At 34.4% G+C, this 26,549-nt stretch overlaps 1 protein-coding gene across 3 annotated transcripts in view; it reads right to left on the bottom strand.

Moving 5' to 3' along the window:
• Positions 1-764: 764 nt before the first annotated feature.
• The window catches only part of RAPGEF5 (Rap guanine nucleotide exchange factor 5), a 141,161-nt gene continuing 115,376 nt past the window's right edge, over positions 765-26,549 (bottom strand). For all 3 annotated transcript variants that reach the window (XM_058181979.1, XM_058181980.1, XM_058181981.1), the window contains 11 exons: positions 23,181-23,259; positions 21,087-21,236; positions 19,660-19,757; positions 17,954-18,076; positions 16,899-17,077; positions 11,399-11,489; positions 10,386-10,436; positions 9,710-9,797; positions 7,694-7,758; positions 6,370-6,424; positions 765-5,447 (listed from right to left, as the gene is read on the bottom strand). In XM_058181979.1, coding sequence (XP_058037962.1) covers positions 5,329-5,447; positions 6,370-6,424; positions 7,694-7,758; positions 9,710-9,797; positions 10,386-10,436; positions 11,399-11,489; positions 16,899-17,077; positions 17,954-18,076; positions 19,660-19,757; positions 21,087-21,236; positions 23,181-23,259 — 1,098 coding nt within the window. In that variant the 3' untranslated portion in view covers positions 765-5,328. The remainder of the gene's footprint in view (positions 5,448-6,369; positions 6,425-7,693; positions 7,759-9,709; positions 9,798-10,385; positions 10,437-11,398; positions 11,490-16,898; positions 17,078-17,953; positions 18,077-19,659; positions 19,758-21,086; positions 21,237-23,180; positions 23,260-26,549) is intronic.

Raw genomic sequence — 26,549 nt, 5'->3', positions numbered from 1 at the left:
ATGAGGGCTCGGCTGCTCCCCGCCGTCAGGACGGGCTTGGCTTGAGGGAACTTTGTCTGCCAGGAGAGTCGAACGGGGCCTGGGCGGAGCAGGAACACGCCTCCATCTCCCTAGCAATGCCCAATTGCCAGCGTGCCCCGTCTGCACAACCAATGGCAAAGCTCTTTTTTTGAAAGGCGGCCAGAGGGAGCCAATCGCAGTGCAGCACGGGAAGCCGTGGCTGGGAATCCTGGGAGTTGAAGTCCACGTGTCTTGAAAGTTGTTGCCTCCGCAGGAAAAAGCAGGGCTTTTTAAAAACGCAACGGGACGCGGGACAAATTTGCCAAAAGCGGGACTGTCCCGCCAAAAGCGGGACGTCTGGTCAGCTTATCTATAGGATCTACACACCCTTGTCATAATTGTTATACTGCAGACCTTAAATCTTTTAGATTGGGGTGTCAAACTGGTGGTCCGCAGACCGGATGTATCAGGCAAAGGCCATGCCCACCCCAGCTCTGCAAATGGGAAAAACATAGCAAAATGTCATGTGACAGCAATGTGATATGCTGAGTTTGTGTGACACCTGTGTTTTAGATTACTTCCGCCATACTGTCTGAAGCTGAGTAGGGTAAAACTGAAGAGCAATGGATAGTTCTTGGATTATTGGATCACCCAGGGACATCATTATTATTTAAATTTGATGTAAGACAGCTCAAGCACACACTGTGAAACATCCGTTTATGATGGACGTTAAGTAAAGACTCACAGAGACGTAATGTGTTAATATCATTTGTATTTTGAAAAGCATATCAAAAAAAGTTTTAAATGTTAAGTGTGACATTTTGCTTTTACAAGTTTTATTTTTATATTGCTTATTATTCTGACATACAAATTATTGCTTGCTAGCTCTCATAAATATGCTAAACAATGATATATACAGAAATCAAAACAATTGAACTTGTAAAGGGCTCATTTGTTAACTGTATTCTTGTTAAACCAGAGTATTTTATATATGCTGATAATGTTAGATAAGTACAAGTATGTCCCTGAGAAGTTAGGCAAATAACCTTAGCTTGGACAATCTTTCTGTTACCTTTAATGCAGATTGAAAAACAATGATCTGGAGAGACTAAAATGGGAAGAATTAAACCAACCATATCAAGGCTGAAAAAATACAAGCAACTGCTAGTAGCAGCCAGCAGTTTTATCTTATAGTGCCATCACAATTATCCAAACCTTTGCAGCAAAGATGTAAATAGCCTTTTCTTTTTATCTCGAGAGTGCCTTTGTTCCTAACAATGTAAAAAGAACATAATAAATAGGCTATGCAAATAAATAGTAATTGCTACAAAGGTTAGTATTTACAACTTGTTTGCTTTTTTACAATCATCCAAATGTTCATTTATAGTGTTCAATACACTCCAAAAGGTCTTACACTATCCTGCAACAGTGCCTTTTTGCTTGTATAGGTATTTCTAGAGTTTATCTCACACACACCCTTTTTTAAAAAAATTGTTATTTGTGCTCCTCTTATGGGGCTTATAGCTCTTACAGCAGTTTGGGGACCAAGAGTTACTCCAATTTATACTGCAATCCTATGCAAGTTTATTGAGGAACATTGTGTTCACTGGAGTTTACTCTAAAGCATAAGAAACAACTGTATAATTTTATTCGAATCTTCTTCTGAAGCCAGCAAGACTTGGAGTGTACACAAAAGACTCAATGCAGGGACTGTTTCTTTGTTATGACAACAGTATATCTTAAAAATCTCAAGGCTAACTCAGTCGTTGTCTTAACGTTGGCCTCCTTTCAGGAGTTAGATGAATGTATCACGGGTAGGATAAGATAGAGATTATACACTGCATATCTGGCTTCTGCTCCAGAGTCCCCACATTGTAGCAAATTGTGTTCTTTTTTTCCCTGAACATAATCTTGGAGAGAAAATTGTTCATTTTTACAATCCACAGTCAGAATGCACTTCCACAGAAATGCAACTATCTAGTTATTTAGCTCTAAAGTAACAATGAAGTTACTGGACTAAAAAACCCCCCACTGCTTAGCAGGTAATATGTTATTGCCCTAAATCAATATATTTGTTTTCCCTTAAATTACCTAAGGTCCAGTTGACTGCTATATAATCTTGCATAGGTAAAATGAGACCCAAGTTATAACCATAGCTTACTTTTAGGGAAATATTTGGCTCATAATTCTGAATTTGGCTAAATAATGACCAAGAGGCCACTGAAATGAAGAACTCAAGTAATGCTGCTTACAACATCTGGCACCAGATAGTCCAGCTCACAAGGTTTGATAAATGTTAGTTTTTGCTTTACTTCACTAAACATTAAGCTTGCTCATTAAAAGCAGTGAACAGGTTTCAGAATGGTAGCAAAACAGAAAAGCCAGATTTGAATTCCTATTAATCTTTTGTAGTCTAAAGATGCAATTATATGAAGCTGTTAACGGATCTATAAAGGCAAGACAATATCTAGAAATAAGAACCAGCCACCACATGTTACACATCATTAGTTTTTTAATCTACTAATCCTTCCCTGCAAACTCACCTTTTCCAGTTACATTTATTCTAGAACTACAAATGCAGAATTTTTATTTTATAGGTTTAAACTCAACCACTTAACAGAGGCTCATCCTAATATATGGATTAAACAAAAGCTCTTAATTCTTCCCTCCAAATATACCCTTTAGTGGTGTTATAAAACAAGACAAATTGTAATGCCTTTTTTCAAAATGTTCAGTTCCATTCCTAAAGGTGTGGTTTGTTTGTGCGCAGAGAAAGCTTATTTACAACAATTGAGACTTCTCCAACCGCAAATGCTATTTTTGTGTGGATAAAAATAAAGCTTATAACATATTTTTACTATAACTCCTACTGCCAAACCAAACAGTTACTCTGCAATTAACAAACATACTGCTTCTTCAGGTAAGTTGCTATAAGAAAAACTTCCTAAAAATTCCTAAATAATTTGTCTATGCGGTTTTTAATTTGTTCAACTACTTTAGAAAATAATGTGATCATTTCTATGAAATAATTCCTAGAAGACATTGGATAATTAGTATAGTAAGTTCAGAAAGGTACATTGTTCTCTTTATATTATACCTGTACAAGGTTTTCAATTTTATGAGAAAGGCCAAATCTAATGGAAAAACTTTCTACTTCATTGCAAACAAACAAAAAGCATTCCTTATAACTTAAAACTGATTTTGTCTGCCAACAACTGCCAATCGTCTATGAAGGATCTCGTGTAGGAAAGTTCTTGAATAAATGTGATCTAAGGCAGTACAACAAAGAAAATAATTCAGATCTTTTCAAAACGGAGGCTAATTTTTAACACAGCCTCTCTTGTCAATCAATATGGTCCTGTGAAACTATAAAAGTCTATTTTGTATAAAGCTGCATATAAATAGATTTTTACAGTGAAATGTATTCCTTTACACACAGTGGATTACATTCTATTTATACTGCATTCTTTAGGCAATTTCTTGAGAATACTTAATAGAAGGATAAAGAAGACATTCTGAAGAGAGGAACAAAATGCAAACATGATTTCAAGAACGTAAGCCTAGTTTTGATATCTCAATGTGAAAACCAAGGCCCAAGAATTATTACACCAAAGCTTTCACTTTTAAGTCACATGTTCAAATTACATTCAAATACATTGCAACAAATATGTGATTGTCTCACATATTTGTCACGCACGTTTTAAATCTTTCTCTTCGGAAAACCTTTTTTTAAAAAAAATCAGATTACCATGATGCATCCAGAATGAATATGCTGATTAAAATAGTTATGCAAGTGTCATACAAGTTGCTAGAAAGTGTTACTCATGAAATCAAGAGCTTAGTTTTCTGTGCTGCATTAGGCTGTGACTTTGACAGCATAACTCATTCTTACAGCAACGTGAATGAAAGTCTGCTGTCAGTATGAAACTCCTATATCTTCACCTTTTCTCTTTTGTAATTGCCCCTTGATGAAAGAATGCTAACAAAAAAATTCCTCAGACAGACTTTGAGAATCATCCATTTCATTTCCAATGAAAGTTCTCTTATGATAGATTCCTCCTCATCTTGTAAATTAGAATTCAACCTCAGCCTTTAACCTTGCAAGGAAAAAAACAACAATATGTCTGTTTCTTAAAGTATAATTCCTCTATGGTCATATTCATGAATTTGGCTTAATATGTTGTATGAACATTTTTCATTTTTGTTTATAAATTATGTTTATGATTGATATATAAGATCAGATTTAATATCAATTATTACCACTTTAAATCTTAATAATGGCAGTAAGTGTGCCATAGTACTTTTACTGTCCTTTTTAAAAAAGTAATTCTGAGGATTCCACTGTAGTGTCCCAAGTTGCAAGCAATAGCCCCAAAGTATGATAGGTTTTTCTTTACCAATTTAGTACTTTTCTGCATTAAACTTTTACCAGTCTGAAGATATGAGTAATTAGTAATAGCTCAGTGAAGTGAACAGAGAAGTAAAACAAAGTATATTCATTTGAAATAAAGCTATAGGCAGGACACTTTTGTGACACTGCTTGCCTCAAATAGAATTACGGTACTAAGGAAAGGACCAAAAAACTGAAGTGGTTCTAAAGTTTAAAAAGAATTACCCATAAGAAGTATTAAAGGCAGAGTGCTCTATATTCTAATCCAGCATGAAAGCACATCATAGATTACCATAATTGATGCTGTGACATGTTGCTTTATTAGGCAGCACATTTTTAAATAACTGTACAAGATGTTAAATCAAGTATTAACTATGCTTGTTTTAAATTTTACATTTTGTTACATTCTACTGGGTATCTATATTCTAATAATTTGTCTTTAGGCGTTAATCTTGAAGTGGATGCCAGCACATATCCTGGGGATGATTCATCAATACCTGCCCTATCACTTTTTTTTGGCACCACAGTCAATACTTTAGGGCAGCTTATGATTAGTGAGGTATATCCCCATGTGCCAAATTATGAATATCTTTTCTCAAAACAGTGCTGCTAGACCCTTATAAGGGTAGAACGTTTTATTTCAATTTAACATTGAGTTGGGGCTGAAAGCTATTTTGAACAACAACAAAAAATAAAGAAAAATAAGCTTTTCAATATGGCGAATCATTTCTTCGCTCTGTAGCTAAGTAGATTTGGCATTTTTCATCTTGTAAGGTTGTTGTGAAGGTCGTTTCCTCTTGCTTTGCATGAGAGGCCAACATGTACTGTGGCACCAATTACTGATAAAACTCAGAAATCATCAATTGCTTAGGAAAACAAGATGCTTGGCACATAAATATTCACTGAACTGAAAGTGCTGGAATTATGTAAGTATGAATTCATATACGAGGTTCTATCCTGTGAGAAAGCTCAAATAACATCTGCTGGTTGTCAATGATATGCAAATGATGGACATAAGACTTCAGCTCCTCATGCTCTTTGGAGGGTATATCGTTTCCTACAGTTTTGACAAGAGAAAAACAATAGATCAGTCACCCTGCAGCATTTTTCTGAAGGCATATTTTGAAGTTTAATCAATAATTTATCTTAAGGAACTCCTGAACTTCATATTTTTTTATTTACAGAAAATAAAGGAAATTTTCTAATCAGTTCTAATTTCATAGTGGCCTACCAATACTCTCTTTGTATAACTTCTACATTAATGAAGAATATAAAGTAGGCATGTTATTACATTATATGTGAAGACTTGTAGCATGAACAAACTTTTCACCATGAACCGAGATAAAACTGCATTTAAAAAATCTATAAAAATTATATTGAAAAAAGCAGTTCTCCCAATGTTTTCATTATATGCTGCTTCATGTACTAGATAAAACACTCAAGATGATGGAAATGATTCTGTGCAAATTAAAAATACTAAGAACTATTTATGTATTTCTTGAAATTTGTTTTATTCCATGATTAGCATGTATTCTGTGTATGTGTGTTGATGTGTAAAAAAGGTGGTAAGCCAGATGTTATGAATTTAATGCCCATCAGCCATATTGGTATTGGGAATATGGTAGTATTGGCTGCTAATGGATATTGGAAATTGAAGTTTAAACTCCAAAATGAGTTATTAATTTATAATATTAATGTGATAGAAATAATTATTAATACATAAGTAGAGATAATCATATTATTTCTTTTTAAGTGTAATTTAAATAAAACCAAAAGTTCTTATAAATCATCTATTAATCTTAAGAGTATAGCCACCAACATATCAATAAAAAAGGATAGTCTTTAGGGCTAAATGAATTTTGTATTCCTGCTGTAGTATGTAATAAAAAAACACAGAGAAGGTAGGCTCTGATTCCCAAATGTTTAAGATAAATGTATGAAGGAGTGGTGGGGAATGTCTCAAAATATCATTCACTTACCAAATTGGTTACGCCTACAATGCCTCAATGATCGGACTGTGTCTGCAATCATGTGCTGTGAAGATAAAATACATAGATTAATAAACCAATAAACATTTAAACTGGGAATGACCAGAATGTAGAAGCTCCAAATTATGAGGTCAGGAGGCATCTGCTATAAAGTGGAAATCTGGATTGTATTTGCTCCACTAATCCCTATATAGATTATTTCAAACATTAACTCACGGTTGCAGATTTTATGACAGGAGCTATAAGATACCATTTGAATTCTGCCTTATAACATTTGTGGGAAGATGTGGCTGAGCGGGAATCCAAATTTGGTTTTTTCCCAAAAAAGGTCTCTAACTTCCAAAAGCAGAGTAGTAATTCATGTGAACATAAAATATTTTAGCCAGCAAAAAGTAGGCAATATGGCATCAAAAATTGAAGAAGCCATGAAATCATTCTACCCAATATATCTAGGAACTGCAGGTCTTGGAGTTAATAGTTTTATTTTTAAAAAATAAAATTTTAATTTAAAATTTAAATTAGTTTAAAAGAATGAGTCCTGTGCCATTTTTTTCCTAGGTAGATCACAAAGATCTATATGTTATCAAAGAGGGGGAAAAAGTATACATGTATGATCACGCTGGTCAATATTTGCATTAATATTCACTGATTTATTCTTGGAGAAAAATATATATTTTTCTATAATTATTATTTAATCGCAGTTAATCAATACAGGCCAAATAATTTAATTTATAGCGCAATGAACTGATAGGCCTACAAATTAGCCATATGGAAGCATATAGAATAAAAAGCACAAAATGCCTAACTTCCTAAAAATAAAACAATAATACTTTTTTACATTAATGTAAACTAACATATTGGTTCCCTTTAATTATGCAGATGTTTTCACTTCTTCAAATGTCTGCCATCTATTTATATATAATGATCTAATAATCCTTGTTATAAACATTTACTCCAACCAATAAAAATATGAATATTTCTGCAAGAGAGGAACAAACCCATGCAAAACAGAGAATTAAAAATAATGGCGATGTCCAGGTATTTTCTTTTGCGTATTAAAGGAAGCATATAATTAGAAATAACACATTGTGATCAATTAATAATGTGTGAAACTTATAATATAAAATGTTAACTAAGCTTGATATCAAGTTAATTATTTTATAGGGGAAATACTCAGTGGAAAGCTGAAGAAAAAGGAATTAAATTCAGTTTTAATTTGAAGAAATAAGAGTAAGAAAAAAGGAGGATAAGCAATAATATAGAAATGGAAGTTTGTCTTTTTATTATGTTGAATTTAGTGGGGAATGATACATACCAATTTTTCAAAATTTACAAGGTTATCCAGAAACGTTTTGTTTCCTTCATGTATAAATGTTACATCTAAAAAAAGACAGATATATTTTTCAACTTAAATTTCCATGTCCACATAATAATAATAAAACACAATGGTAATTGTTACATTTTCATGCATAAGTAAGATTCAGAAAATTTACTTGTGATAAAAAAAATTTAAAAGTACCCCAAACTGTTCAATTTTTGAACTTCTAAGTGAAATATTTGAAATCATCAAATATGCATAAAGTAGTTTTCTAGAAACATATCTAATGTGCATCAGTCTCTAGTTCTTGTTGGTTACTCTTCACATGTAACCTAGTAATTGGCAGCACCAAATCTGTAATCCCCCTTCGTCAGTAGAATTAATACAACCACAACTATCAAATAAACAATGATATTCATTTCTCTTTTACACTACCACCCAGTCCTATTCAAACTGGTGCAGTTTACGCATAACTTTCATTCAGATTTTATTCTCACACCAAAAGCTCAGCACTATTAAGGGGATGACTGTCTGCTTGCTATCCCAAACAAACACCTTCTTCTCTAATCCTTTAAGCTAAAGATCCCAATGTCCAGCTCTCAAATGGAACTGGGGAGGGGGAACAGAATAGCTGGAGGGAATTTACAATGTATCTTGTTGGTTTTTTCAAGACCAAAGAGAAGAAGCTCAATAAAACGCTTAAGTTACGAAGATTAAAACAGCAATCCTCTAAAATATAAATTAGATTAATGTAGCATGAAATGGATTTGTGGCAAATAATACAATGCAACTGCACTTCATAGTTGTTCATTCTAATATTATTGCAATATAGATGTGCTGTTTGAATGGTGGTTACTACTTCAGAAGCATCTGGTGAAGTGGGTAGAAAAAAATATTTCTATTCAAATTTTGATTGAATAGATTTCTGTTCAAATTTTGCACTGACTAAAGACAACCTAAGTAATTTTCTTCTGGCAATCTTAATTTATATGGCTGGGTGGGGGAGGGAGGAAGACTTGTTTGCAACACATCTACCCTTAAAACATGTTTAGTGAGTTGAGGGTTATATGAGAATTTCAAATAGTAGTCTAAAGGCTATATCTCTAAGTATGGCTGAGACAAAAACAATTTTTTAATCTTATGTAATCACATTTCAATATAACCATCCATTTAATTATTTATTATGATGACTTCCTCTTAATAGCTTTCCTCCTCTCAAATGCTATCCATCTGTCCCCTTTTCCACAATGATTGGCATTTTCCTCTCCTGGAACTTATATTACATTGTATTATAATATCCTAATACATATGATATATATCTTTTCATCATCTATTGTGTTACTGTCAATGTTAATAATGAAGGGTTTAACAGTTGTTTTTTTTAAATTGTTCAAATCACGATACAACTAAGCCTTCAAAGACTTAGAGGTTGAATTCAGGAATCTGCATTGCTTACTATATTAAAAGTAGAAAAACATTCTGTGGAGCAGAAAGCTAGAATTGAAAAGCAATTAATGATGATTTTGTTATAGAAATTCAATTTAATTTAAATAATGTACTACAGAACTAATAATCTAAAAAAGTAGTGCAATTTTCCTTTTAATATTATTCGTAAAAAATCAGAAAAACAGGAATACATTTTACTATAAATAAATAAAGCTGATTGAGCAGCTGTGTAAGATTCAAAAGGGGATCCTCCCACAGTTATTCAAGGAGACCAAATCTGAAACTGAATGCATACACCATAGATAAAACCTAAAGATGTACACATTTACTTAGAAATAAAGCCCAATATATTTTCTCAGCTTTACTAGCAAAAACGGAAAGGTTGGGGAATTCCAGGCTAGTAGATCTATGTAAGATTGCAGCCTATACAGATATGTTTTAAAAATTACTTTACTTTTCAATGTCTAAAAATATAATCCTAAGTATTACTGAAATTTATTAAAATCCATTATACTTGACTGAGGCAAGACGGCTAAAGTTTAGGATTGCAAATATGCTTAAATTTACCTTTAAGGAGTAAAGGCATGAAGGGGATCTTTGGGGACTTCATTTTCTTGAATGCATCCCTGTAGGCTTTGTGGTTCAGAGAGGGATCCTGTTAAAATGATTTGACTCTATTAGGAACAACAGTTTATATTGGTGTAAGCTTCAATATAGGTAGATACAAAAGTATTTCCTTCTTGAAAAATAAGGCAGAAACAGTTTCTTAAAGAGAACTAGATAAGGTAATATATATTCTTATCTAAAACATATCACATTTGTGTACAGTTAGATGTTAAGTGCAACACATCCAAAGTTAGATAATAATAGCAATAGTACTTACATAATAATGCTTCCATTTAGTAACAAAAATACATAGATATGGAAATTAATTTTAATTAATTAGGGCCGTGCGTGGCTCAGGCTGTAAGATAGCCTGTTATTAAATACAGCTGCTTGCAATTACTGCAGGCTCGAGTCCCACCAGGCCCAAAGTTGACTCAGCCTTCCATCCTTTATAAGGTAGGTAAAATGAGGACCCAGATTGTTGGGGGGGGGGCAATAAGTTGACTTTGTATATAAATATACAAATAGGATGAGACTATTGCCTTACACAATGTAAGCCACCCTGAGTCTTCAGAGAAGGGCGGGGTATAAATGTAAAAAAAAAAATTAATGACAATTTTATATAACACCAACTTACTGTCAAACTTTCAAGTTCGGCAAAGAGCTTCTTAAACTTTCCAGGCATTCTCTGCAATAAAATATGGCATATTAAAATACTGGAACTGGAATTAAACACTAGATTCTATCAGTGACTCATTTGTGGTATGTTAAAGACATAAACTTTCTCTGGCACTATCTTTCTTAGATAGTGTTTGATGTTTGAGATGTTTGAGAATGACATAAAAATGTGTTCCAACCCACATGTATTATTTAATATTGTTTATAAGCACCTGGATTTCCATTTATTTAATATCTTTAAGATTTACATAGAGGAAGAAGAAGGTCATCATCAACCACTTTATCACTTTTCTTGAAGAAAGAATGCTATGATCATTGATTTTATCACAATAGCCTTACTGGAAAATTAAAGGGAAAAATCACTAATGTTATATTTATATGATGAGATTCATCAAATGCAATTTTTCTCAATACCGCCCCCCCAAATGACTCCACAAATACAAGAAAACTGAAATATACAGAAGAAATGTTTCACTTGGAACTCTACACTTGGAACTCCAGTAGAAATTATGCAAGAAAATTGTCCTCTCCAGCAAACTGAGTTCAATTAAGCTTTTCGAACTTATATTGGTTATACCAAATTTCATCACAGTAGTAGTGTATAAAATTAACTAACAATATCTATATACATAGGTCTGTAAATAAGGTCTTGTCGTATAGCTTTAACATTTGTTAAATGGATAGAATTTTCCATGGTAGTTCCATGCCATGCAACTCATACTAAAAGAAAACAACTTAAAGCCATTATCAGCTTCCAAAACAGTTTATAAATTTTGTTTTGGATTTATTTCCCTAAAATAAGATTTCTTAAATCTGTTTTTTCAATATCAATAACAATGATGAGAAAATCAAGAATACATGTTTGCACTAAAGTACAACTTTTTCTTTTCATATATACCAAACTGCTGAAAAACAATATGATTAAAAATAATTATTTAGAAAAAAAATAAAATAGTAAAATTCTCATATTACCTCCCATGTTTGAGAAAGCCGGCTGATAGAGGCAGTGTTGAGCCCCATGACAATGGCAAAAAATGAATTCAGATTTCGCTGGGCTTTACAGCTATGAAATAATATCAGAAAAGTAATTTACTTATGGTATTCAAAGTCACGTAACACTCTGTTGTTTAAAATAGAATGTTGAATTTATATATATTTTCAGATAAAATTTATGCAAAGTTATTATTTTGAGAGATTTGTTTATTTTTTTAAAGAAAATACTGCTCTATTGTTTGAAAATCACCTCATAATTTTGGTAATTTCAAACAATGTAAATTCAAAATTCAAATGTATGGGGATTCACAATAGAAAGAACAGTCTTTTCCTCTAGACTGCCAGTTGTAAATCTGCAATTTCATCTTAGAGGTATATATAGATTACACACAAACACACACACCTCACACACACAGATCCTGGCAAATTATTCTTTACTGCATAAATTGGATTTAATCTAAATTAAATCTTTATCCACTCTTGCCTGCACAAAGCTTTTCAACGTTAAGAATATTCATGTGTTTTACGATTTTCAATATACAGTATTTTACAGCTTCTTGTTGAAAATTTAATTAATGTGCAACCAATATATTCTGAATTATTATTAGTGAATTATTCTTATTGATTAAAATCACATGATCAGACAAGTACTTTTCTGATAGAGGTAGTCCTCGGCCTAAGACCACAATTGAGCCCAAAATTTCTGTTGCTAAGTGAAACATTTGTTCAGTAAATTTTGCCCCATTTTATAACCTTTCTGCCACAGTTGTTAAGTGAAGCAGCGCAGCGTTAAATTAGTAACATGGTTGTTAAAGGAAGCTGACTTCCCCATTGACTTTGCTTGTCAGAAGGTTGCAAAATGGATCACATAACCCTGCAAAACTGCAACCATTATAAATATAAGTCAATTGCCAAGTGACTAAATTTTGATCACATGACCATGAGGATGCTTCAACCGTTGTGTGAAAAATGGTCATAAGTCACATTTTTCAGTATAATTTTGGACACTCACTAAATGAACTATTGTAAATTGAGGACTACCTGTATATAGATAAGGCTCTATTCAGCAATTTTTGATAATGCTATCTGGTTGAATAATAGAAATAATATCTCTTGTTGGAATATATATTTCTATACATAATCTTTGAATTACTTATGTAAGTCAAGAGGGTATTAAGTGAATATTAAGTGACCAAGCCTCCAACCCTGCTCTCCGTATGCATTTGTTAAAAGAATGTGTGGGTCATTAGGTGGAATATGTGGGTCATCAGAGTTAGCTTGCCTCTGCCCCCAGGCTTCCAAGACCTCCTCCCACCCAGTTACCCTATACTCTGCTTCCCACCACTCGACATCCCTACTATTACTTGGGCCGCCTTCTCATCCCATCCCAAGGCAATAGCATATGCAGCTAAACTTTGGGGGAAAGCAGCAGCTCTTTTTGTAAGCTGAAACTTTTCTCCTTCTTCCAAGGCATCAGCATAGGCAGCTATACCTCCAGAGAAAACCAGTTCAACTTTGGTGAAAAATTGCCAGCGTGATCTAGCACCAGGAGCTTCGCAGTATAAGATTCAAGTATGTTCCTTACCTTAAGGAAGGGAAGGCACTTGCAGCATTTGAGAAAGAGAGAAAAGCACATCTCAATCCAGAAAGAAGGGGTGGAAAATCCAAGGAACATTCTTGTGCGCTCGAAAGTTGAATTTTGCTCAGAGTGCAAACTTCTCCAAACTGGTACATCTTAGCCTATGAAGCCAGCCCGGCTCCTATTGCTAGATGATGCTGGCAATTTTTCGCTACAACTGAGTTGTGGAGAACAGCATACCAAGCCCCTGGTTGTGAATTTTTGAAACACTGCAAGGAGAAAGTCATTCAATTTCACCTGTGTAGGAATGTCACTCCTGAACAGTCTGGCCTCTGCTTTAGAAAAGCTCTTTGTCCAGAAGGAGCACTTTAAATCCGGATTCCCCACCCAGCGAAGGGAAGCAGCTTGGTTCCTCACAAAAGTGAAGTTGATGCTTGCACTGAGAGCAGAAAGAAACACTGCACTCTTTCACTTCAGGCAATGGAGTTTTGGGAAAATGCAGCAAGAGAAGCCACTGAAACTTGGAGTGTCTCCTTTTCCTCCTTCATCCCGACAACAAAAGGCACAAAGTCTAAAGCATGCTGCAACATCTCTGCAGTTGGTCGTAAGGGCGAATGAGTGTTGCAACAGCCGTAACTTTGGGATTGTAATTACTTTTAGGGTTGTTGTAACTTTGAACCATCACTAAGTGACATGTCATAACTCAAGGATTGCTTGAACTAGAAAGATTTGCTCAAAAATTTTAATAAGGAGCTAATATAAGTTTCAGTTACACATGACATAACACTGAATTTTATGTCATCTTACCTTCAAGTTAGCAAAGCAACTAAAATTTTAAACTACTCATTCTTAAATTCTTATTCCAAGTATGCATTAGTATTATCATTGTAATATATTCTGCCATGCATAATATTTCCAGGATATTATGAATACAGCAAGAATGTATTATGTGCAATCCTAATCTATGAAAAATACTTATAGAGCAACAGTAGGCAGTATATTGTTTCAACAGAAGATATTTTTACTGAGTAAAGAAGATAGTATTTTGATATTAGAAATTATAATTATAGCTGCATTAAGTTAGGCTCTTGTTATTTTTAAAAACGAAAATTTTTAAATATCTTAAATGCTTTTTGAATATAATATGGCTTTTCACTTAGATATAATTCATTGAAAATGCATTGTATCTAAGTTAAAATGTTAAGATTTTAACACCTATTTTCTGAATACAATTTACAAGTATATAAAACATGGCCATGGCACATTGGGAACTGGGCTACACAAGTGATAGGCAAGCACACAAAGTTTCATTTGCACATCTGCAGGATCTGGATTGCATGCAAACCATCCCTTCGCTTCCCCTGACAGCGTTGCTAGTTCATGAAGCTAGAAGGGTTGGGAACCATTGATATACAAAAACTACTGAAGTTCAATCCATTATGTTTAGTTTTAAATTTTCTCAGATTTGATAGTAATGCAGACAAACCTTTTAGATTCTTGGCTAATATTTATGTCTGTATGCTGCATATTATAAAATCAGACTTGGAAATATGAAAACTCAAAATCAGCTCCAAATTCAATAATCAAACTTGAGAAATATACAAAATGACTTTGTTTCAGGTCATAATTCATATGACAGTGTCTTCATGTTTGTAAGCACATTGCTGAGAAATTAATTTTGTATAATCGGCAGGATTTAAGTACAGTGTATATAAAGTTTACACTCCCCAGTGTATATAAAGTTTACACTCCCCAGTTAAAATGCCAAGTTTCTGAGATGTAAAAAAAAAATCAAAACAGGATTTCTAACTCTTACACAATCCAATTGAAAAACAAATTAAAATCTTTTAAGGGAAAAATAAGAATAAGAAAATGTACAATAATGTGTTTGTATAAGTGTGCACACATAAATAGAGATGTGGCTGTGTTCAGAATTAACCAATTACATTGAAATTGATGCTAAACTGTAGTCAGTATATTTCTGCTACCATTAAAATGATTGTGATCAAATTAATCTGTTTTATTAGGAATTTTCTGATATTTATTCCGTTGGTTCTTACAGCAAAAAACATGATCTGGAGAGCTTACAAAGAATCAAACGGATCTTATTGATGGAAGATATCAGTCAGGACAAGGTTCAAAAATCATTTCAAGGGATTCCATGGAAGACAATGGAAGACACAATGAAGGCAATCATCAACAAATGGAAAAATATGGCAGAATGGTGACATGAATGATCTTCCATAATTGATAAAAAAACAAGAAGAAAAGCCTCTGGTCCCAGAGGCTGCCAAGGGTCCTACACAGTGGTGAAATTCAAATTTTATTACTACTGGTTCTGTGGGCATCGCTTGTTGGTGTGGTGTGGCTTGGTGAGAGTGGCAGGGGAAGGATACTGCAAAATCTCCATTCCCACCCCACTCCAGGGGAAGGATACTGCAAACTCTCCATTCCTACTCTATTCTGGGGCCAGCCATAGGTAGTATTTGCCGGTTCTCCGAACTATTCAAAATTTCCACTACCAGTTCTCCAAAACCTGCCAGAACTTACTGATTTTCATCTCTGGTCCTACAGCAATATTAAAGGAGTTGCAGGAATTTCTGGCAAGTACTGGTTGTGTGCAATATGTGACAACAATCTTTTATACTGTTCATATGTCTGATCTATGGGATAGGGTGGCAAGATGGAAGCCTTTTTTCTTTTTTTACAAAGAAAATATCAAATTCAGCTACATTTTGCAAGAACCTACATCAAATCTGACGAAAGCATGTGGAAAATGTGTTATGGTCTGATAAGATCAAGGTTGAACTTTTTAACCATAATTCCAAAAAAAGTGTGCTTGGCACACAAAAACAACATGGTACATCCCCAAAAGAACACCATATCCACAGTTAAGAATGGTGGTGGCAGCATTATGCTTTGAGGCTGTTTTTCCTCAGCTGGAACTTTAGTCAAGATGGAGGGAATTAAGAACAGTTCCAAATTTCAGTCAATTTTGGCACAAAAACCTCAGGGCTCTCCTGCTGAAGATGCACTGAAGATGAAGAGGAAATTTTCCTTTCAATATGATAATAATCCAATAACCTAAATAAAAGAATGGCTTCACCAGAAGATCAAAGATTGAAAAGGGCCTAGCAGAGCCCAGACCTGAATCTAATTGAAAATCTGTGAAATGACATATAGGGCTGTGCTCAGGAGATCCCTCACAATCTGACAGATCTGGAAAGCTTTTGTAAGGAAGAGTGGGCAAAGATTCCTAAGGAAAGATATGCCATGCTGATAGGCTCCTACCCCAAAAGACTGGATTTGTCTTAAAAACAAAAGATGCTTCAATAAAGTATTAGGGTGTGCACAATATTGTAAGCTTTTTATTGTTACTTTTTCTCCTAAGAGATTTTGATTTGTTTTTAAATTGAATTGTGTAACTTATATTACACAATTACACAATTACACAATATTACACAATTATTTTGATCTGATTTTGTTACGTTATAAAAACCTGGCATTTTAACAGGGGTATAGAGTTTTTTTTAATATCTACTGTATACAACTGAAATAGGCCATGGAGAAATTAAATGAAACTAATATACTTTTAATAATAGCTGATAGTTCAGTAGGACTTAGCATCATTATGTGTACAAAAATACAGTTCCCAACAGAGAAGCAATTGGAGAAACAAATCATGTATACATAGACAAATGAAACTACAGCGAAGTATAAAGGAATTATCACTATGCAGTAAATTTTGGATACAGCACATAATTTTTTAATCAAGCATAACTTTTTCTATGTATGTTTTAATTGGCAAAGTCAAATATATAGAATATTTTCTTTCATTACCCCTTGTTGAGTGAATTCAACAGGAACCAGCTATCAATATTTATTTAATTTTTAACTTACTGAGCAGCAATTTTAATGAACTTTTTCACTAGTTGTACACGTTTACAGAGCTGGTTGCAGAGTAGTATTTCTGTGGCAACCCAAAGTTGAACTTCATTGCATCTTTGAAGCAGAAGACTAAGATTCACAGTGTTTTTCCCATTGCCTTGTCGGCTGAAGGTGAAATATATCAGTTCTTGCTGGAAGACAGTTTAAAAGAATGTAAAATGCAAATTCAAATTTAATAATCTGAAAAATGTAAGTATTGTTGCTTGGTCAGATAACCCATATTACTAACTTGAACAAATCTATAGCGATTCAGTAAAGTATTTTTTTAATTATTCTTTTAATTAAAACTATTAGAATAGAATAGAATAGAATAGAATAGAATAGAATAGAATAGAATAGAATAGAATAGAATAGAATAGAATTTTTTATTGGCCAAGTGTGACTGGACATACAAGGAATTTGTCTTGGTGCATATGCTCTCAGTGTACATAAAAGAAAAGATACTTTCATCAAGAATCATAAGTACAACATGTAATAATGTAATAAGCAGATTATTTGTGACTTAATATCTATTAATCATTGCTGGTTTCAATTTGAAAAGCTTTTGAGAATGTGATTTTTCTTTTTTGTCAAAGAAGTAACAGAAGAATTCCCAACTCCTGGGCCGTGACCCACTACCGGGCTTTGAGACTTTCAAAACTGGGCCACAGAAGTGGTGAGAAAACTTGTGTGTATCCCCACTCACACAAGCAGCAGGTGAGCGTGTTTTCTGTATTTGCACAAGCAGCAGGTTAATGTGCCCACTCTTTGTACAAATGGAACTGCTTGCAGGTGTGTACTTCCCCACCACACACCAGAACCATCCCCTGTCATCGTCCCCCTCTGCCAGTCCACAAAGGTGAAAACATTGGGGAACTCTGAAGTAAAAGCTGCATTTGGCAATAAGCCTGTGGAATGACCCAAAATAATTACAAAGAAATAATTACATGAGAAAACATGCTGTTATTCATCAAAGCTAAACAAAACACTTATATAGTTAGTGTGCAGATTCATCATCTTAATCTTACTTCATGAACCAAATTGAAAAGATTCCAGTCAAAAACTGTTAATTCTAAAGCAAGGTCCCAGGTGTTAATCCCCAGAATTTTCATTGATCGTTGGTGGATTTCCTCATTTTCAGTGAAAGGGATCTAAATCAAGAAACACATATAAAAAAAAGAATACAAGTCAAAATAGTTGCAAAGAAATGTTTTAAATATTTTTGCATTGAAATCATTATGGCCCCTAATTAATTCTAATATTAAGAGCAGAAGCATTTGTTTTATTATGAACGCCATGAAAATAAATATCTATATTTGCAACTATATAAATGTAAACAAAAAATCGTAATCAACAAGATACATGAGGACCATTTTAAAGCAAACATCTCAAATTTGTCATACCAATAAAATTTTACTACAAGTAAATTGTTTTCCTAAGACCTAAACAAGCATGCTCTACTAATAGTATTCTATTACTATATAATTAATCATGTGCCTTGACTCTGCATCAGAAATATATCCCACTAAATTCAACTGAACGTAATTTACAGTAAATATACACTTACATCAAAATGTCAAGGATGACTCAGAATATTCATTAATATTTCTTTCAATACAGTTATAATAACAATTTTTGCAATGTGGAATTCCAGAATAATAGAGAGCAACCAGTTAATCTGAATTATCATATACCACTATATCATAGGACTTAAAGCAAACATTTCAGTAATATTTAAAAAATACATTTCTTCATATGGACTACCATTTAATATTAATAAAGATTTGATAAATTCATCTTAAACCTTCATAATTTTTCTTATTTTGTAACGTATTTTCTTGATTATAAGTACTTCGGGAAAATAGAGAGTCTGAATTTGTGCAAATATTTTTCTAAAAATAATACAATAAGGAAGAAAGGAAGAAAGGTCCTTCCTCTGGGATCTTTTAAGTTCTGTGGTAACCCATCTCTATAGCTGAATACTGACAGGCAAAGGAGGACTTCTTGCTTCCACTTTAGTCCCCGTCCTTTACATACATCAAATTCTACACAGACTTTTGGGAAATCCTCAACATATCTGGCTAAATACAGTGGGAAAACAACAAGTAAAAGACCTTTGGGGATTCAGAATCTCAGCCAAGTAGAGGTGAATGATAGAGGGCAACTAGTTAATTCCAGGACTGAAATAAAATCAACTTTATTAAGGTTACCAAAAGAACACACACACAATACACAGTTAAAAAAGATAATATACAGAAGAATCCTAATGCAATTCTAAGTATAGCTAAATAACTTTCAACCATGTCTGAGGTCAGCAGCTTCACATTTCCCACCTAAAACCTGACAGAACTCCTTTTCTTCCTTAACTGGAGATTCCTGGCAGTGATTCGCTATGAGCCCCTAAGGCTAGTTAGTAGTTTAAAGGAGCAGCTGTTCCCCACTATATATATAATGTCGCATATGAATAGAGTTATCTAAAACAATCCAAATCCAAACATTTTCACTGTTTAACTGTTAAATCCTCCAGATCTCCAGAATGCAGACCCTGAATTCCCCGCTCAACTTAGTTTATGATAAAATTTAAGTCCATATACCTGGAGGGGTCATAGGGTGGGGAGAAACTGTCTAGTTAATGATTTCCCTTGCCTCTGTTCATACTGAATTTATAAGAGAGGAATGCAGTTAATAGTTTAAAACTTCAAGCCACCTAAAAACAAGAACTGCAAAGACTTACCAAAGTATCTGTCAGATCCTTTCGAAATACAAACATACGAGCAGATAACTCAAGAGATTTGGAGATTGCTAGATCATATGGTCGTAATTCATGTTTTTCTTTAAGAGTAGGGAAAAGAATCATAGTAAGGAATTTTGATTAACTGTATCACATTTATAGCTGTAGCCTTTTCTGAATCCATAAGAGCAATAGCACTTAGATACCACTTTACAGTGCTTTACAGCCCTCTCTAAATGGTTTACAGAATCAGTATATTGCCCCTAACAATCTGGGTCCTCATTTTAACCACCTTGGAAGGATGGAAGGCTGAGTCAAGGCTCACCTTGAGCCTGGTGAGATTTGAACTACCAAATTGCAGGCAGCCAGCAGGCAGCAGAAGTAGCCAGTAGTACTGCACTCTAACCACTGTGCCACTATAATACTGGTCCCATAATATCGGGATCAGGATGATTGATAAATCAAGACTGGTTATTTCTGAGCTATATAATTTATTTCAAAAAGCAAACAATTTGACTTTTTTTTTAAAAAATGGAGCACGTAATTTATTTGTACACATTGATATCTAAAGTCTAAATTAAGCATTTAAAAGTTAAAAAAAATATTGCTAACAATACAGGTAGTCCTCGACTTCCAACAGTTCATTTAGTGGACCATTCAAAGTTGCAACAGCATTGAAAAATGTGACTTATGACTGTTTTTCACACATACGACTATTACAGCATCCCCCATGGTCACATGATCAAAATTCAGATGCTTGGCAATTAACTCACGTTTATGAAAGTTGCAGTCTCCCGGGATCATGTGATCACCGTTTGTGACCTTGTGACAAGTCAAGTCAATGGGCAAGCCAGATTCACTTAATAACTATGTTACCAATTCAAGAACTGCAGTGATTCAACGGTGATAAGAAAGGTCATAAAATGAGCAAAATTCACTTAACAAATGTCTTACTTAGCAACAGAAACTTTAGGCTCAATCGTGGTCATAAAGGACTATCTTTATTTGGAAAACATTCATTTCTAAAAGTAATATTTCCCACAATTTGCCTTCATCTCTAAAAACCACTTGATTACTTCAAAGTGGAAACCATTTTTCAGAGTGCATTTTGTTATATAGGTAGTTTTAAATTGCAAACTTTACAGTTTGCAAATCTTAGTCTACAGTTATCTGTAAGTGCAAACCTTACAACATGTTTCTGAAGAAGTGAAACCCTTTTTGATATAGAAATGAAGCGGAATGTATTATAATGCAGAACTAAAATATTAGCAGTTGTCATGGAAACTACTTTCTGCTGAACAGCTCTTTATTGTAACTTTGGCCATTCAGCTGTGGACCCACTGGAGGAGACCTACATCTGCATTGGAAAATAATTTATAGATAAGATACCAAAAATAGTATTAAAATATTAATAGCTGAAAATCATTTACCATCAGAGAACGAAAGTGCAACTAGAGCCAGATCTTCCTGAGAATGTTGGAGCTTCTCTGCTACAATTTTCAATATCTCTTGAACTGAAGTGGATAATTTAGTTTTTATACTGATGTAAGAATGTTGTGTTATATACACACGGCAGAAAACTGCAAAGAGAGAGGAAAATCGTTCTATCAATAAAAGAAATCCTTATTGAAAGGTGTAAAAACTTAAATGATTGCACTGTTTTAGATGGCTTGCCAGTCATTTTTTAATAAAAAGAAATTACCGTTACTCTAGGATTTGGATTTGGAAAAGTGAAACTCCTTAAAGATCAGAGTAGAGTAGCTGTAGTTCTGTAAAATAAATGATGACCTAGTGTAATAAATATGTCATCATGTTGTTCATCTGAGGTTGTATTTACCTGCTTTTAAGAACTGATTTGAACCAGATGATTTTTATTATCTCCTGATATGTAAAACTATAGAACTTAAAGAGATTGTACTTTTTTTCAAGTGAATGTATTATAAAAGGAATTATTACTTCACCACCCATGTTTTGTGAATGTCATCTAAGATGTCTTAACTTCTCTTATATTTAATTTAGATTTGAAACCATTGGCTTACTTTTATATGCAAGAGAATATTGAGCCTTACTAATAATGGTCAAGGCATTAAATTTCAGAGTATGATACAAATTTCTTAAACTTTCACATTATTTAATTAAGTGAAGCAAGTCCAATACCATACAGTTATAAATGGACCTAACGTAATTTTTGGAATTTTAACAAATTCTTCCTTTCATGAATAAATATGTAGGAATATTCCTAATAAAACATATAGTTGCTGATTTAAATATTTTAGTCTTGTACACAAATTAATAATGATATCAATGGTGAATATTCCTATGGATTTAAAATGAAATATTGTTAAAATGAATACAACTTAAGCACATACACAGTAATAAACATAAATAGGAATCTTATCCCTCATAATTACTTAGTTTTATTGGATGGAACTATCTCATTTGTTATTCTACTTTTTACATGTTAAGGAGGAATGTTAATTTATGGATTTTCAAGTTCTGCATTGGTCTTCTATTTTAAGAATGTTTGTGTATTCATGTGCATATGTGTGAACTACCAGTGGTTTATCTTTTCCAGAAACCATTTGAGTACAACTAAAAATTATCACTTGATTCATCCTCCTTTAAGAAAAATTCACTTATTAAAGACTGAAAGATACATTTGGAAGATTTTAGGATGGAAGCTTAAGTTGGATCCCAGATCACTAATAACATTTATATTTTTGAGATAATTGTAATTTGACAATTTTAGACAAATACACCTGTTACCTCCATTATTCACCCAGAACATAACAACACCTTTAAAAGTACTTGGACAAAAACAGTTAAATACTACAAGGCTGTTATATTCTTAATTCTTTCTTTGAAACTAGAGAAGTATTGCAAGAATTTAGATTGTCTGAAACTGCAAAGTGTTTGTATCAAAATACAAATAAACTGGCAAAGGCCAAATAGAGACAATTGTAGGTTACTGAAAAATTCTCCAAGGCCTTGGTGTAAGCCAAGTCAATTCATAAAGTGCTTGGGGCATACCAATACAACAGGACTATCTTCCCGTAAAAACTATGACACAGCACAGGTGTTAATGTCCTCCACCTACAGACCATATAATTATTCCAAAATGAAAACTTTTATCAAGTGTGTGGCCCTCAATGTTGAGTTTGTGATGCCTTGGGAAAAGCCCATAATTGTCATAGCAGAAATGAACAGATTCTTGAAGAATTGCAATGCCACCCCTTCTCCCATATGTAGTCAAGATTGGTGCACTATCCAAAATTCAAGATTTGAGGCAAAGGCATCCTTTCATCATTATTCAACCCAAACCAGTTTCCAATTACACTGATCACATGGTGAAACAAGGTCACAAGCCTGGCATTTAAGAGACTCAACCTAACTCAACAAGAACATTAGATTGTGGCTGGAAGATGAGGGAGAAAACTTGGAATAGGAATCAGTTACTTTTCCGTCCAAATAGCAGATGCTGTTAATATGATATTTATTTCTTTTTGTCTTTCATTCATACTTACCTTCTTCTGTTTCATTCACAGATTCTCGGGTCTGAAGCCAGTTCTGCTTGAGGCTGTATTGATGTAAAATGGCTTTATGCTATAGAGTTTTTAAAAAAATAATGCCAAAATTATTGGATGTTTTAAAATAGGGGGAAAAAAAGTCTATGTACAGTTTGTCTAAATAAACTAATCACATTCTATTCAGGAGATGTAAAGAAGAATACACATACAACAGGAGATGTAAGGAAGAGAGGGAGAGGGAAGAGGGAGGGGAGAAGACATTTTATGAGAACATTCACTGAAACCCTATCTTTTGCTTCTGATACTTTTATTATTTATTCATTCATTCAATTTCCATAGCTGCCCATCTCAAGCCAATTTCTGCAGGCAAACAGTGTCACAATAATTAAAAACATAAAAGAAAAAAGGGTTACAAATTAAATATATAGGCAACAGAAAATTATCATAGTAATTACATAAAAATTAGCAGTGCAACCAGATAATAAAGCCCCTAATACATTTGGGAACCTAGATTCGGGTGCATAGTCAGATATTTAAAGCCTTACAAAAAACTAACATGGTCAGGACCATCCTAAGCTCCAAAGGACATGGGCTACTGCCAAAAAGATATAACACTTGGTCTCTACTAGCCGACATTCCTTGGCTGATGGGACCTGCCACCAATCCAATCTAAATTGGATGGATAGAAACTATTGGAAGAAGATATTCCAGGAGTGAAATGGTCCTGGATTGGACCAGGTCACGCGATCCAGTAGCGATCATGGCCGGTGGTTCGGTGAGCCGGTAGTCATCCTGGTTTTAACCAGGAAGCAATCTATTTTTTACGTTCTGCGCATGCACAGAAAGTTTTGCGCACATGCAGAAGGTCTGTCTGCGCATGTGACACATGCAGACGGCCTTGCACTTCTGAACTGGTAAGGAAGGTAAGTAGATTTCACCTGAGACATTCCCTTATGTACCCCACTCCAAAGCTATGTACCATTTTAAAGGTGACAACCAGTAATTTGAATTGCATTTGGAAGCATGCCAGCAGCCAATGGAGCGCCCATAGTAGTGATTTTACTCATGCTGCATAACTGGCACCATCAACTACTTGTGCAACCTCAATTTGTACCAGTTGAATATCAAAATACTCATTAAGGGCAGTCCCATGTAGGGAGTGTTGCAGTAATCCAAATAAGAGGTAAGTGGGAGCAAAGCTGTCCTATGTGGCTTGTGATCAGGTTATTTGAAGGACTGTTTTTTTCTCAGTCATATTTACCCAATCTTTCACAGCAAGGAAGCAGGGAATATTACGAGTCCCCTCTTCTAAGGAGATCCATCTAGTAAAATCAAGAAGCCTTCACCCTGATGGCTCCCCCTCCCATGGAATATCGTCCCTGCAGAGATAAGACTGGCCCCCACTTTGGCAGTCTATTACAAAGCACTGAAGATATGGTTTGGCCACTAGGCCAGAAGACCCCAAACTGACAGGGTGTCGTGTCCCAACACAGGGAACTTTATTTATTTGGACCAGGACCGGGTTACTTACGGGACCACTTACTGCCACCTATAGCCTCCCATCGGCCTGTACGCTCCCATAGGGAGGGCCTCCTCAGGGTGCCGTCAGTCAAACAATGTCGACTGGTGGCCCCCAGGGGGAGGGCCTTCTCTGTGGGGGCTCCTGCCCTTTGGAATGAGTTGCCTCCTGGGCTGCGTCAACTCCCCGACCTCCGGTCTTTTAAACGCGAGCTCAAGACCTTTTTATTTCACTGTGCGGCCCTAGCCTAACGAAATTTTTTAGTGGGGGTTTTATGATGGTTTTGTCTTGTTTTAACTTTATTAGGCCATTTTATAATCAGTTTTTTAATATTGTTTTTAATTCTGTTCATGTCTATATTATTTTATTTGGCTGTAAACCGCCCTGAGTCCTCCGAGAGAAGGGTGGTATAAAAATTGAATAAATAAATAAATTAATTAATTAATAAATTTATTTATTTATTTATTTTATTTGTCACAACAATATATATAAGCATCACACAAAAAGATTATAAAGTATATAAACATATATATGAGGGAATATTAGGAGGTATAAGCATATACCTCCAGGGGCCAGGAGCCGGGATAGCTCAGGCAGTAGAGAAGCCTTTTATTAGAACACAGAGCCTGCAATTACTGCAGGTTCGAGCCCGGCCCAAGGTTGACTCAGCCTTCCACCCTTTATAAGGTAGGTAAAATGAGGACCCAGATTGTTGGGGGGGCAATAAGTTGACTTTGTAAAAAATATACAAATAGAATGAGACTATTGCCTTATACATTGTAAGCCGCCCTGAGTCTTCGGAGAAGGGCGGGGTATAAATGTAAAAAATAATAATAATAAATATAACGAAGGAACGGTAGGCACGTTTGTGCTCTTATGCACGCCCCTTATGATCCTCTTAGGAATGGGGTGAGGTAAATAGTAGAAAGTTTTTGGTTAAAGCTTTTGGGATTATGGGAAGAGACCACAGAGTCAGGTAAAGTGTTCCAAGCACTGATGATTCTGTTCAGAAGTCATATTTTCTGCAATCTAGATTAAAGCGGTTAACATTAAGTTTAAATCTATTGGTTACTCTTGTATTATTGCAATTAAAGCTGAAGTAGTCTTTAACAGGAAGGACATTACAATAGATGATTCTATGAGTTAAACTTAGGTCTTGTCGAAGGCGACGGAGTTCTAAGTTTTCTAAGCCTAGGATTTCAAGTCTGGTGGGATAAGGTATTTCATTGTTTTCAGAGGAGTGAAGAACTCTTCTTATAAAATATTTCTGGACATGTTCAATTGTATTGATGTCAGAAATGTGGTAAAGGTTCCAGACAGGCGAGCTGTATTCTAGAATTGGCCTAGCAAATGTTTTATATGCTCTGGTTAGTAGTGTAGTGTTTTTGGAAAAGAAGCTACGCAAGATTAGGTTTACAACTCTTAGAGCCTTTGTAGTTTCAGTGGGTTTTGGCACTTAGATCATTTGATATGAAAACTCCAAGGTCTTTGACGGGGTCATCTACAAGGTAATGTCTATCAAGCTTGTACTTAGTGTTTCGGTTCTTTTTTCCAATATGTAAGACTGAGCATTTGCTGGTTGAGATTTGGAGTTGCCAAGTTTTAGATCAAACAGTTAGATGATCAAGGTCTTTTTGAATGGTAGATGTATTGTCTGTGGTGTTAAATAGTTTGACATCGTCAGCAAAGAGAACACAATTACTTGAGATATGGTCACAAAGATCATTTATGTATAGTATGAAGAGTGTTGGTCCAAGGACACTGCCTTGAGGAACGCCACTCTTGACAGGAACAGGGTTTGATAAAGCATTGCCAATTTTGACCACTTGTTGTCTGTTAGAAGGGGT

This window comes from Ahaetulla prasina, chromosome 4, assembly GCF_028640845.1.
Source record: "Ahaetulla prasina isolate Xishuangbanna chromosome 4, ASM2864084v1, whole genome shotgun sequence".
NCBI classification, from domain to species: Eukaryota; Metazoa; Chordata; class Lepidosauria; order Squamata; family Colubridae; genus Ahaetulla; species Ahaetulla prasina.
This window is presented reverse-complemented; position numbering and strand designations above follow the sequence as displayed.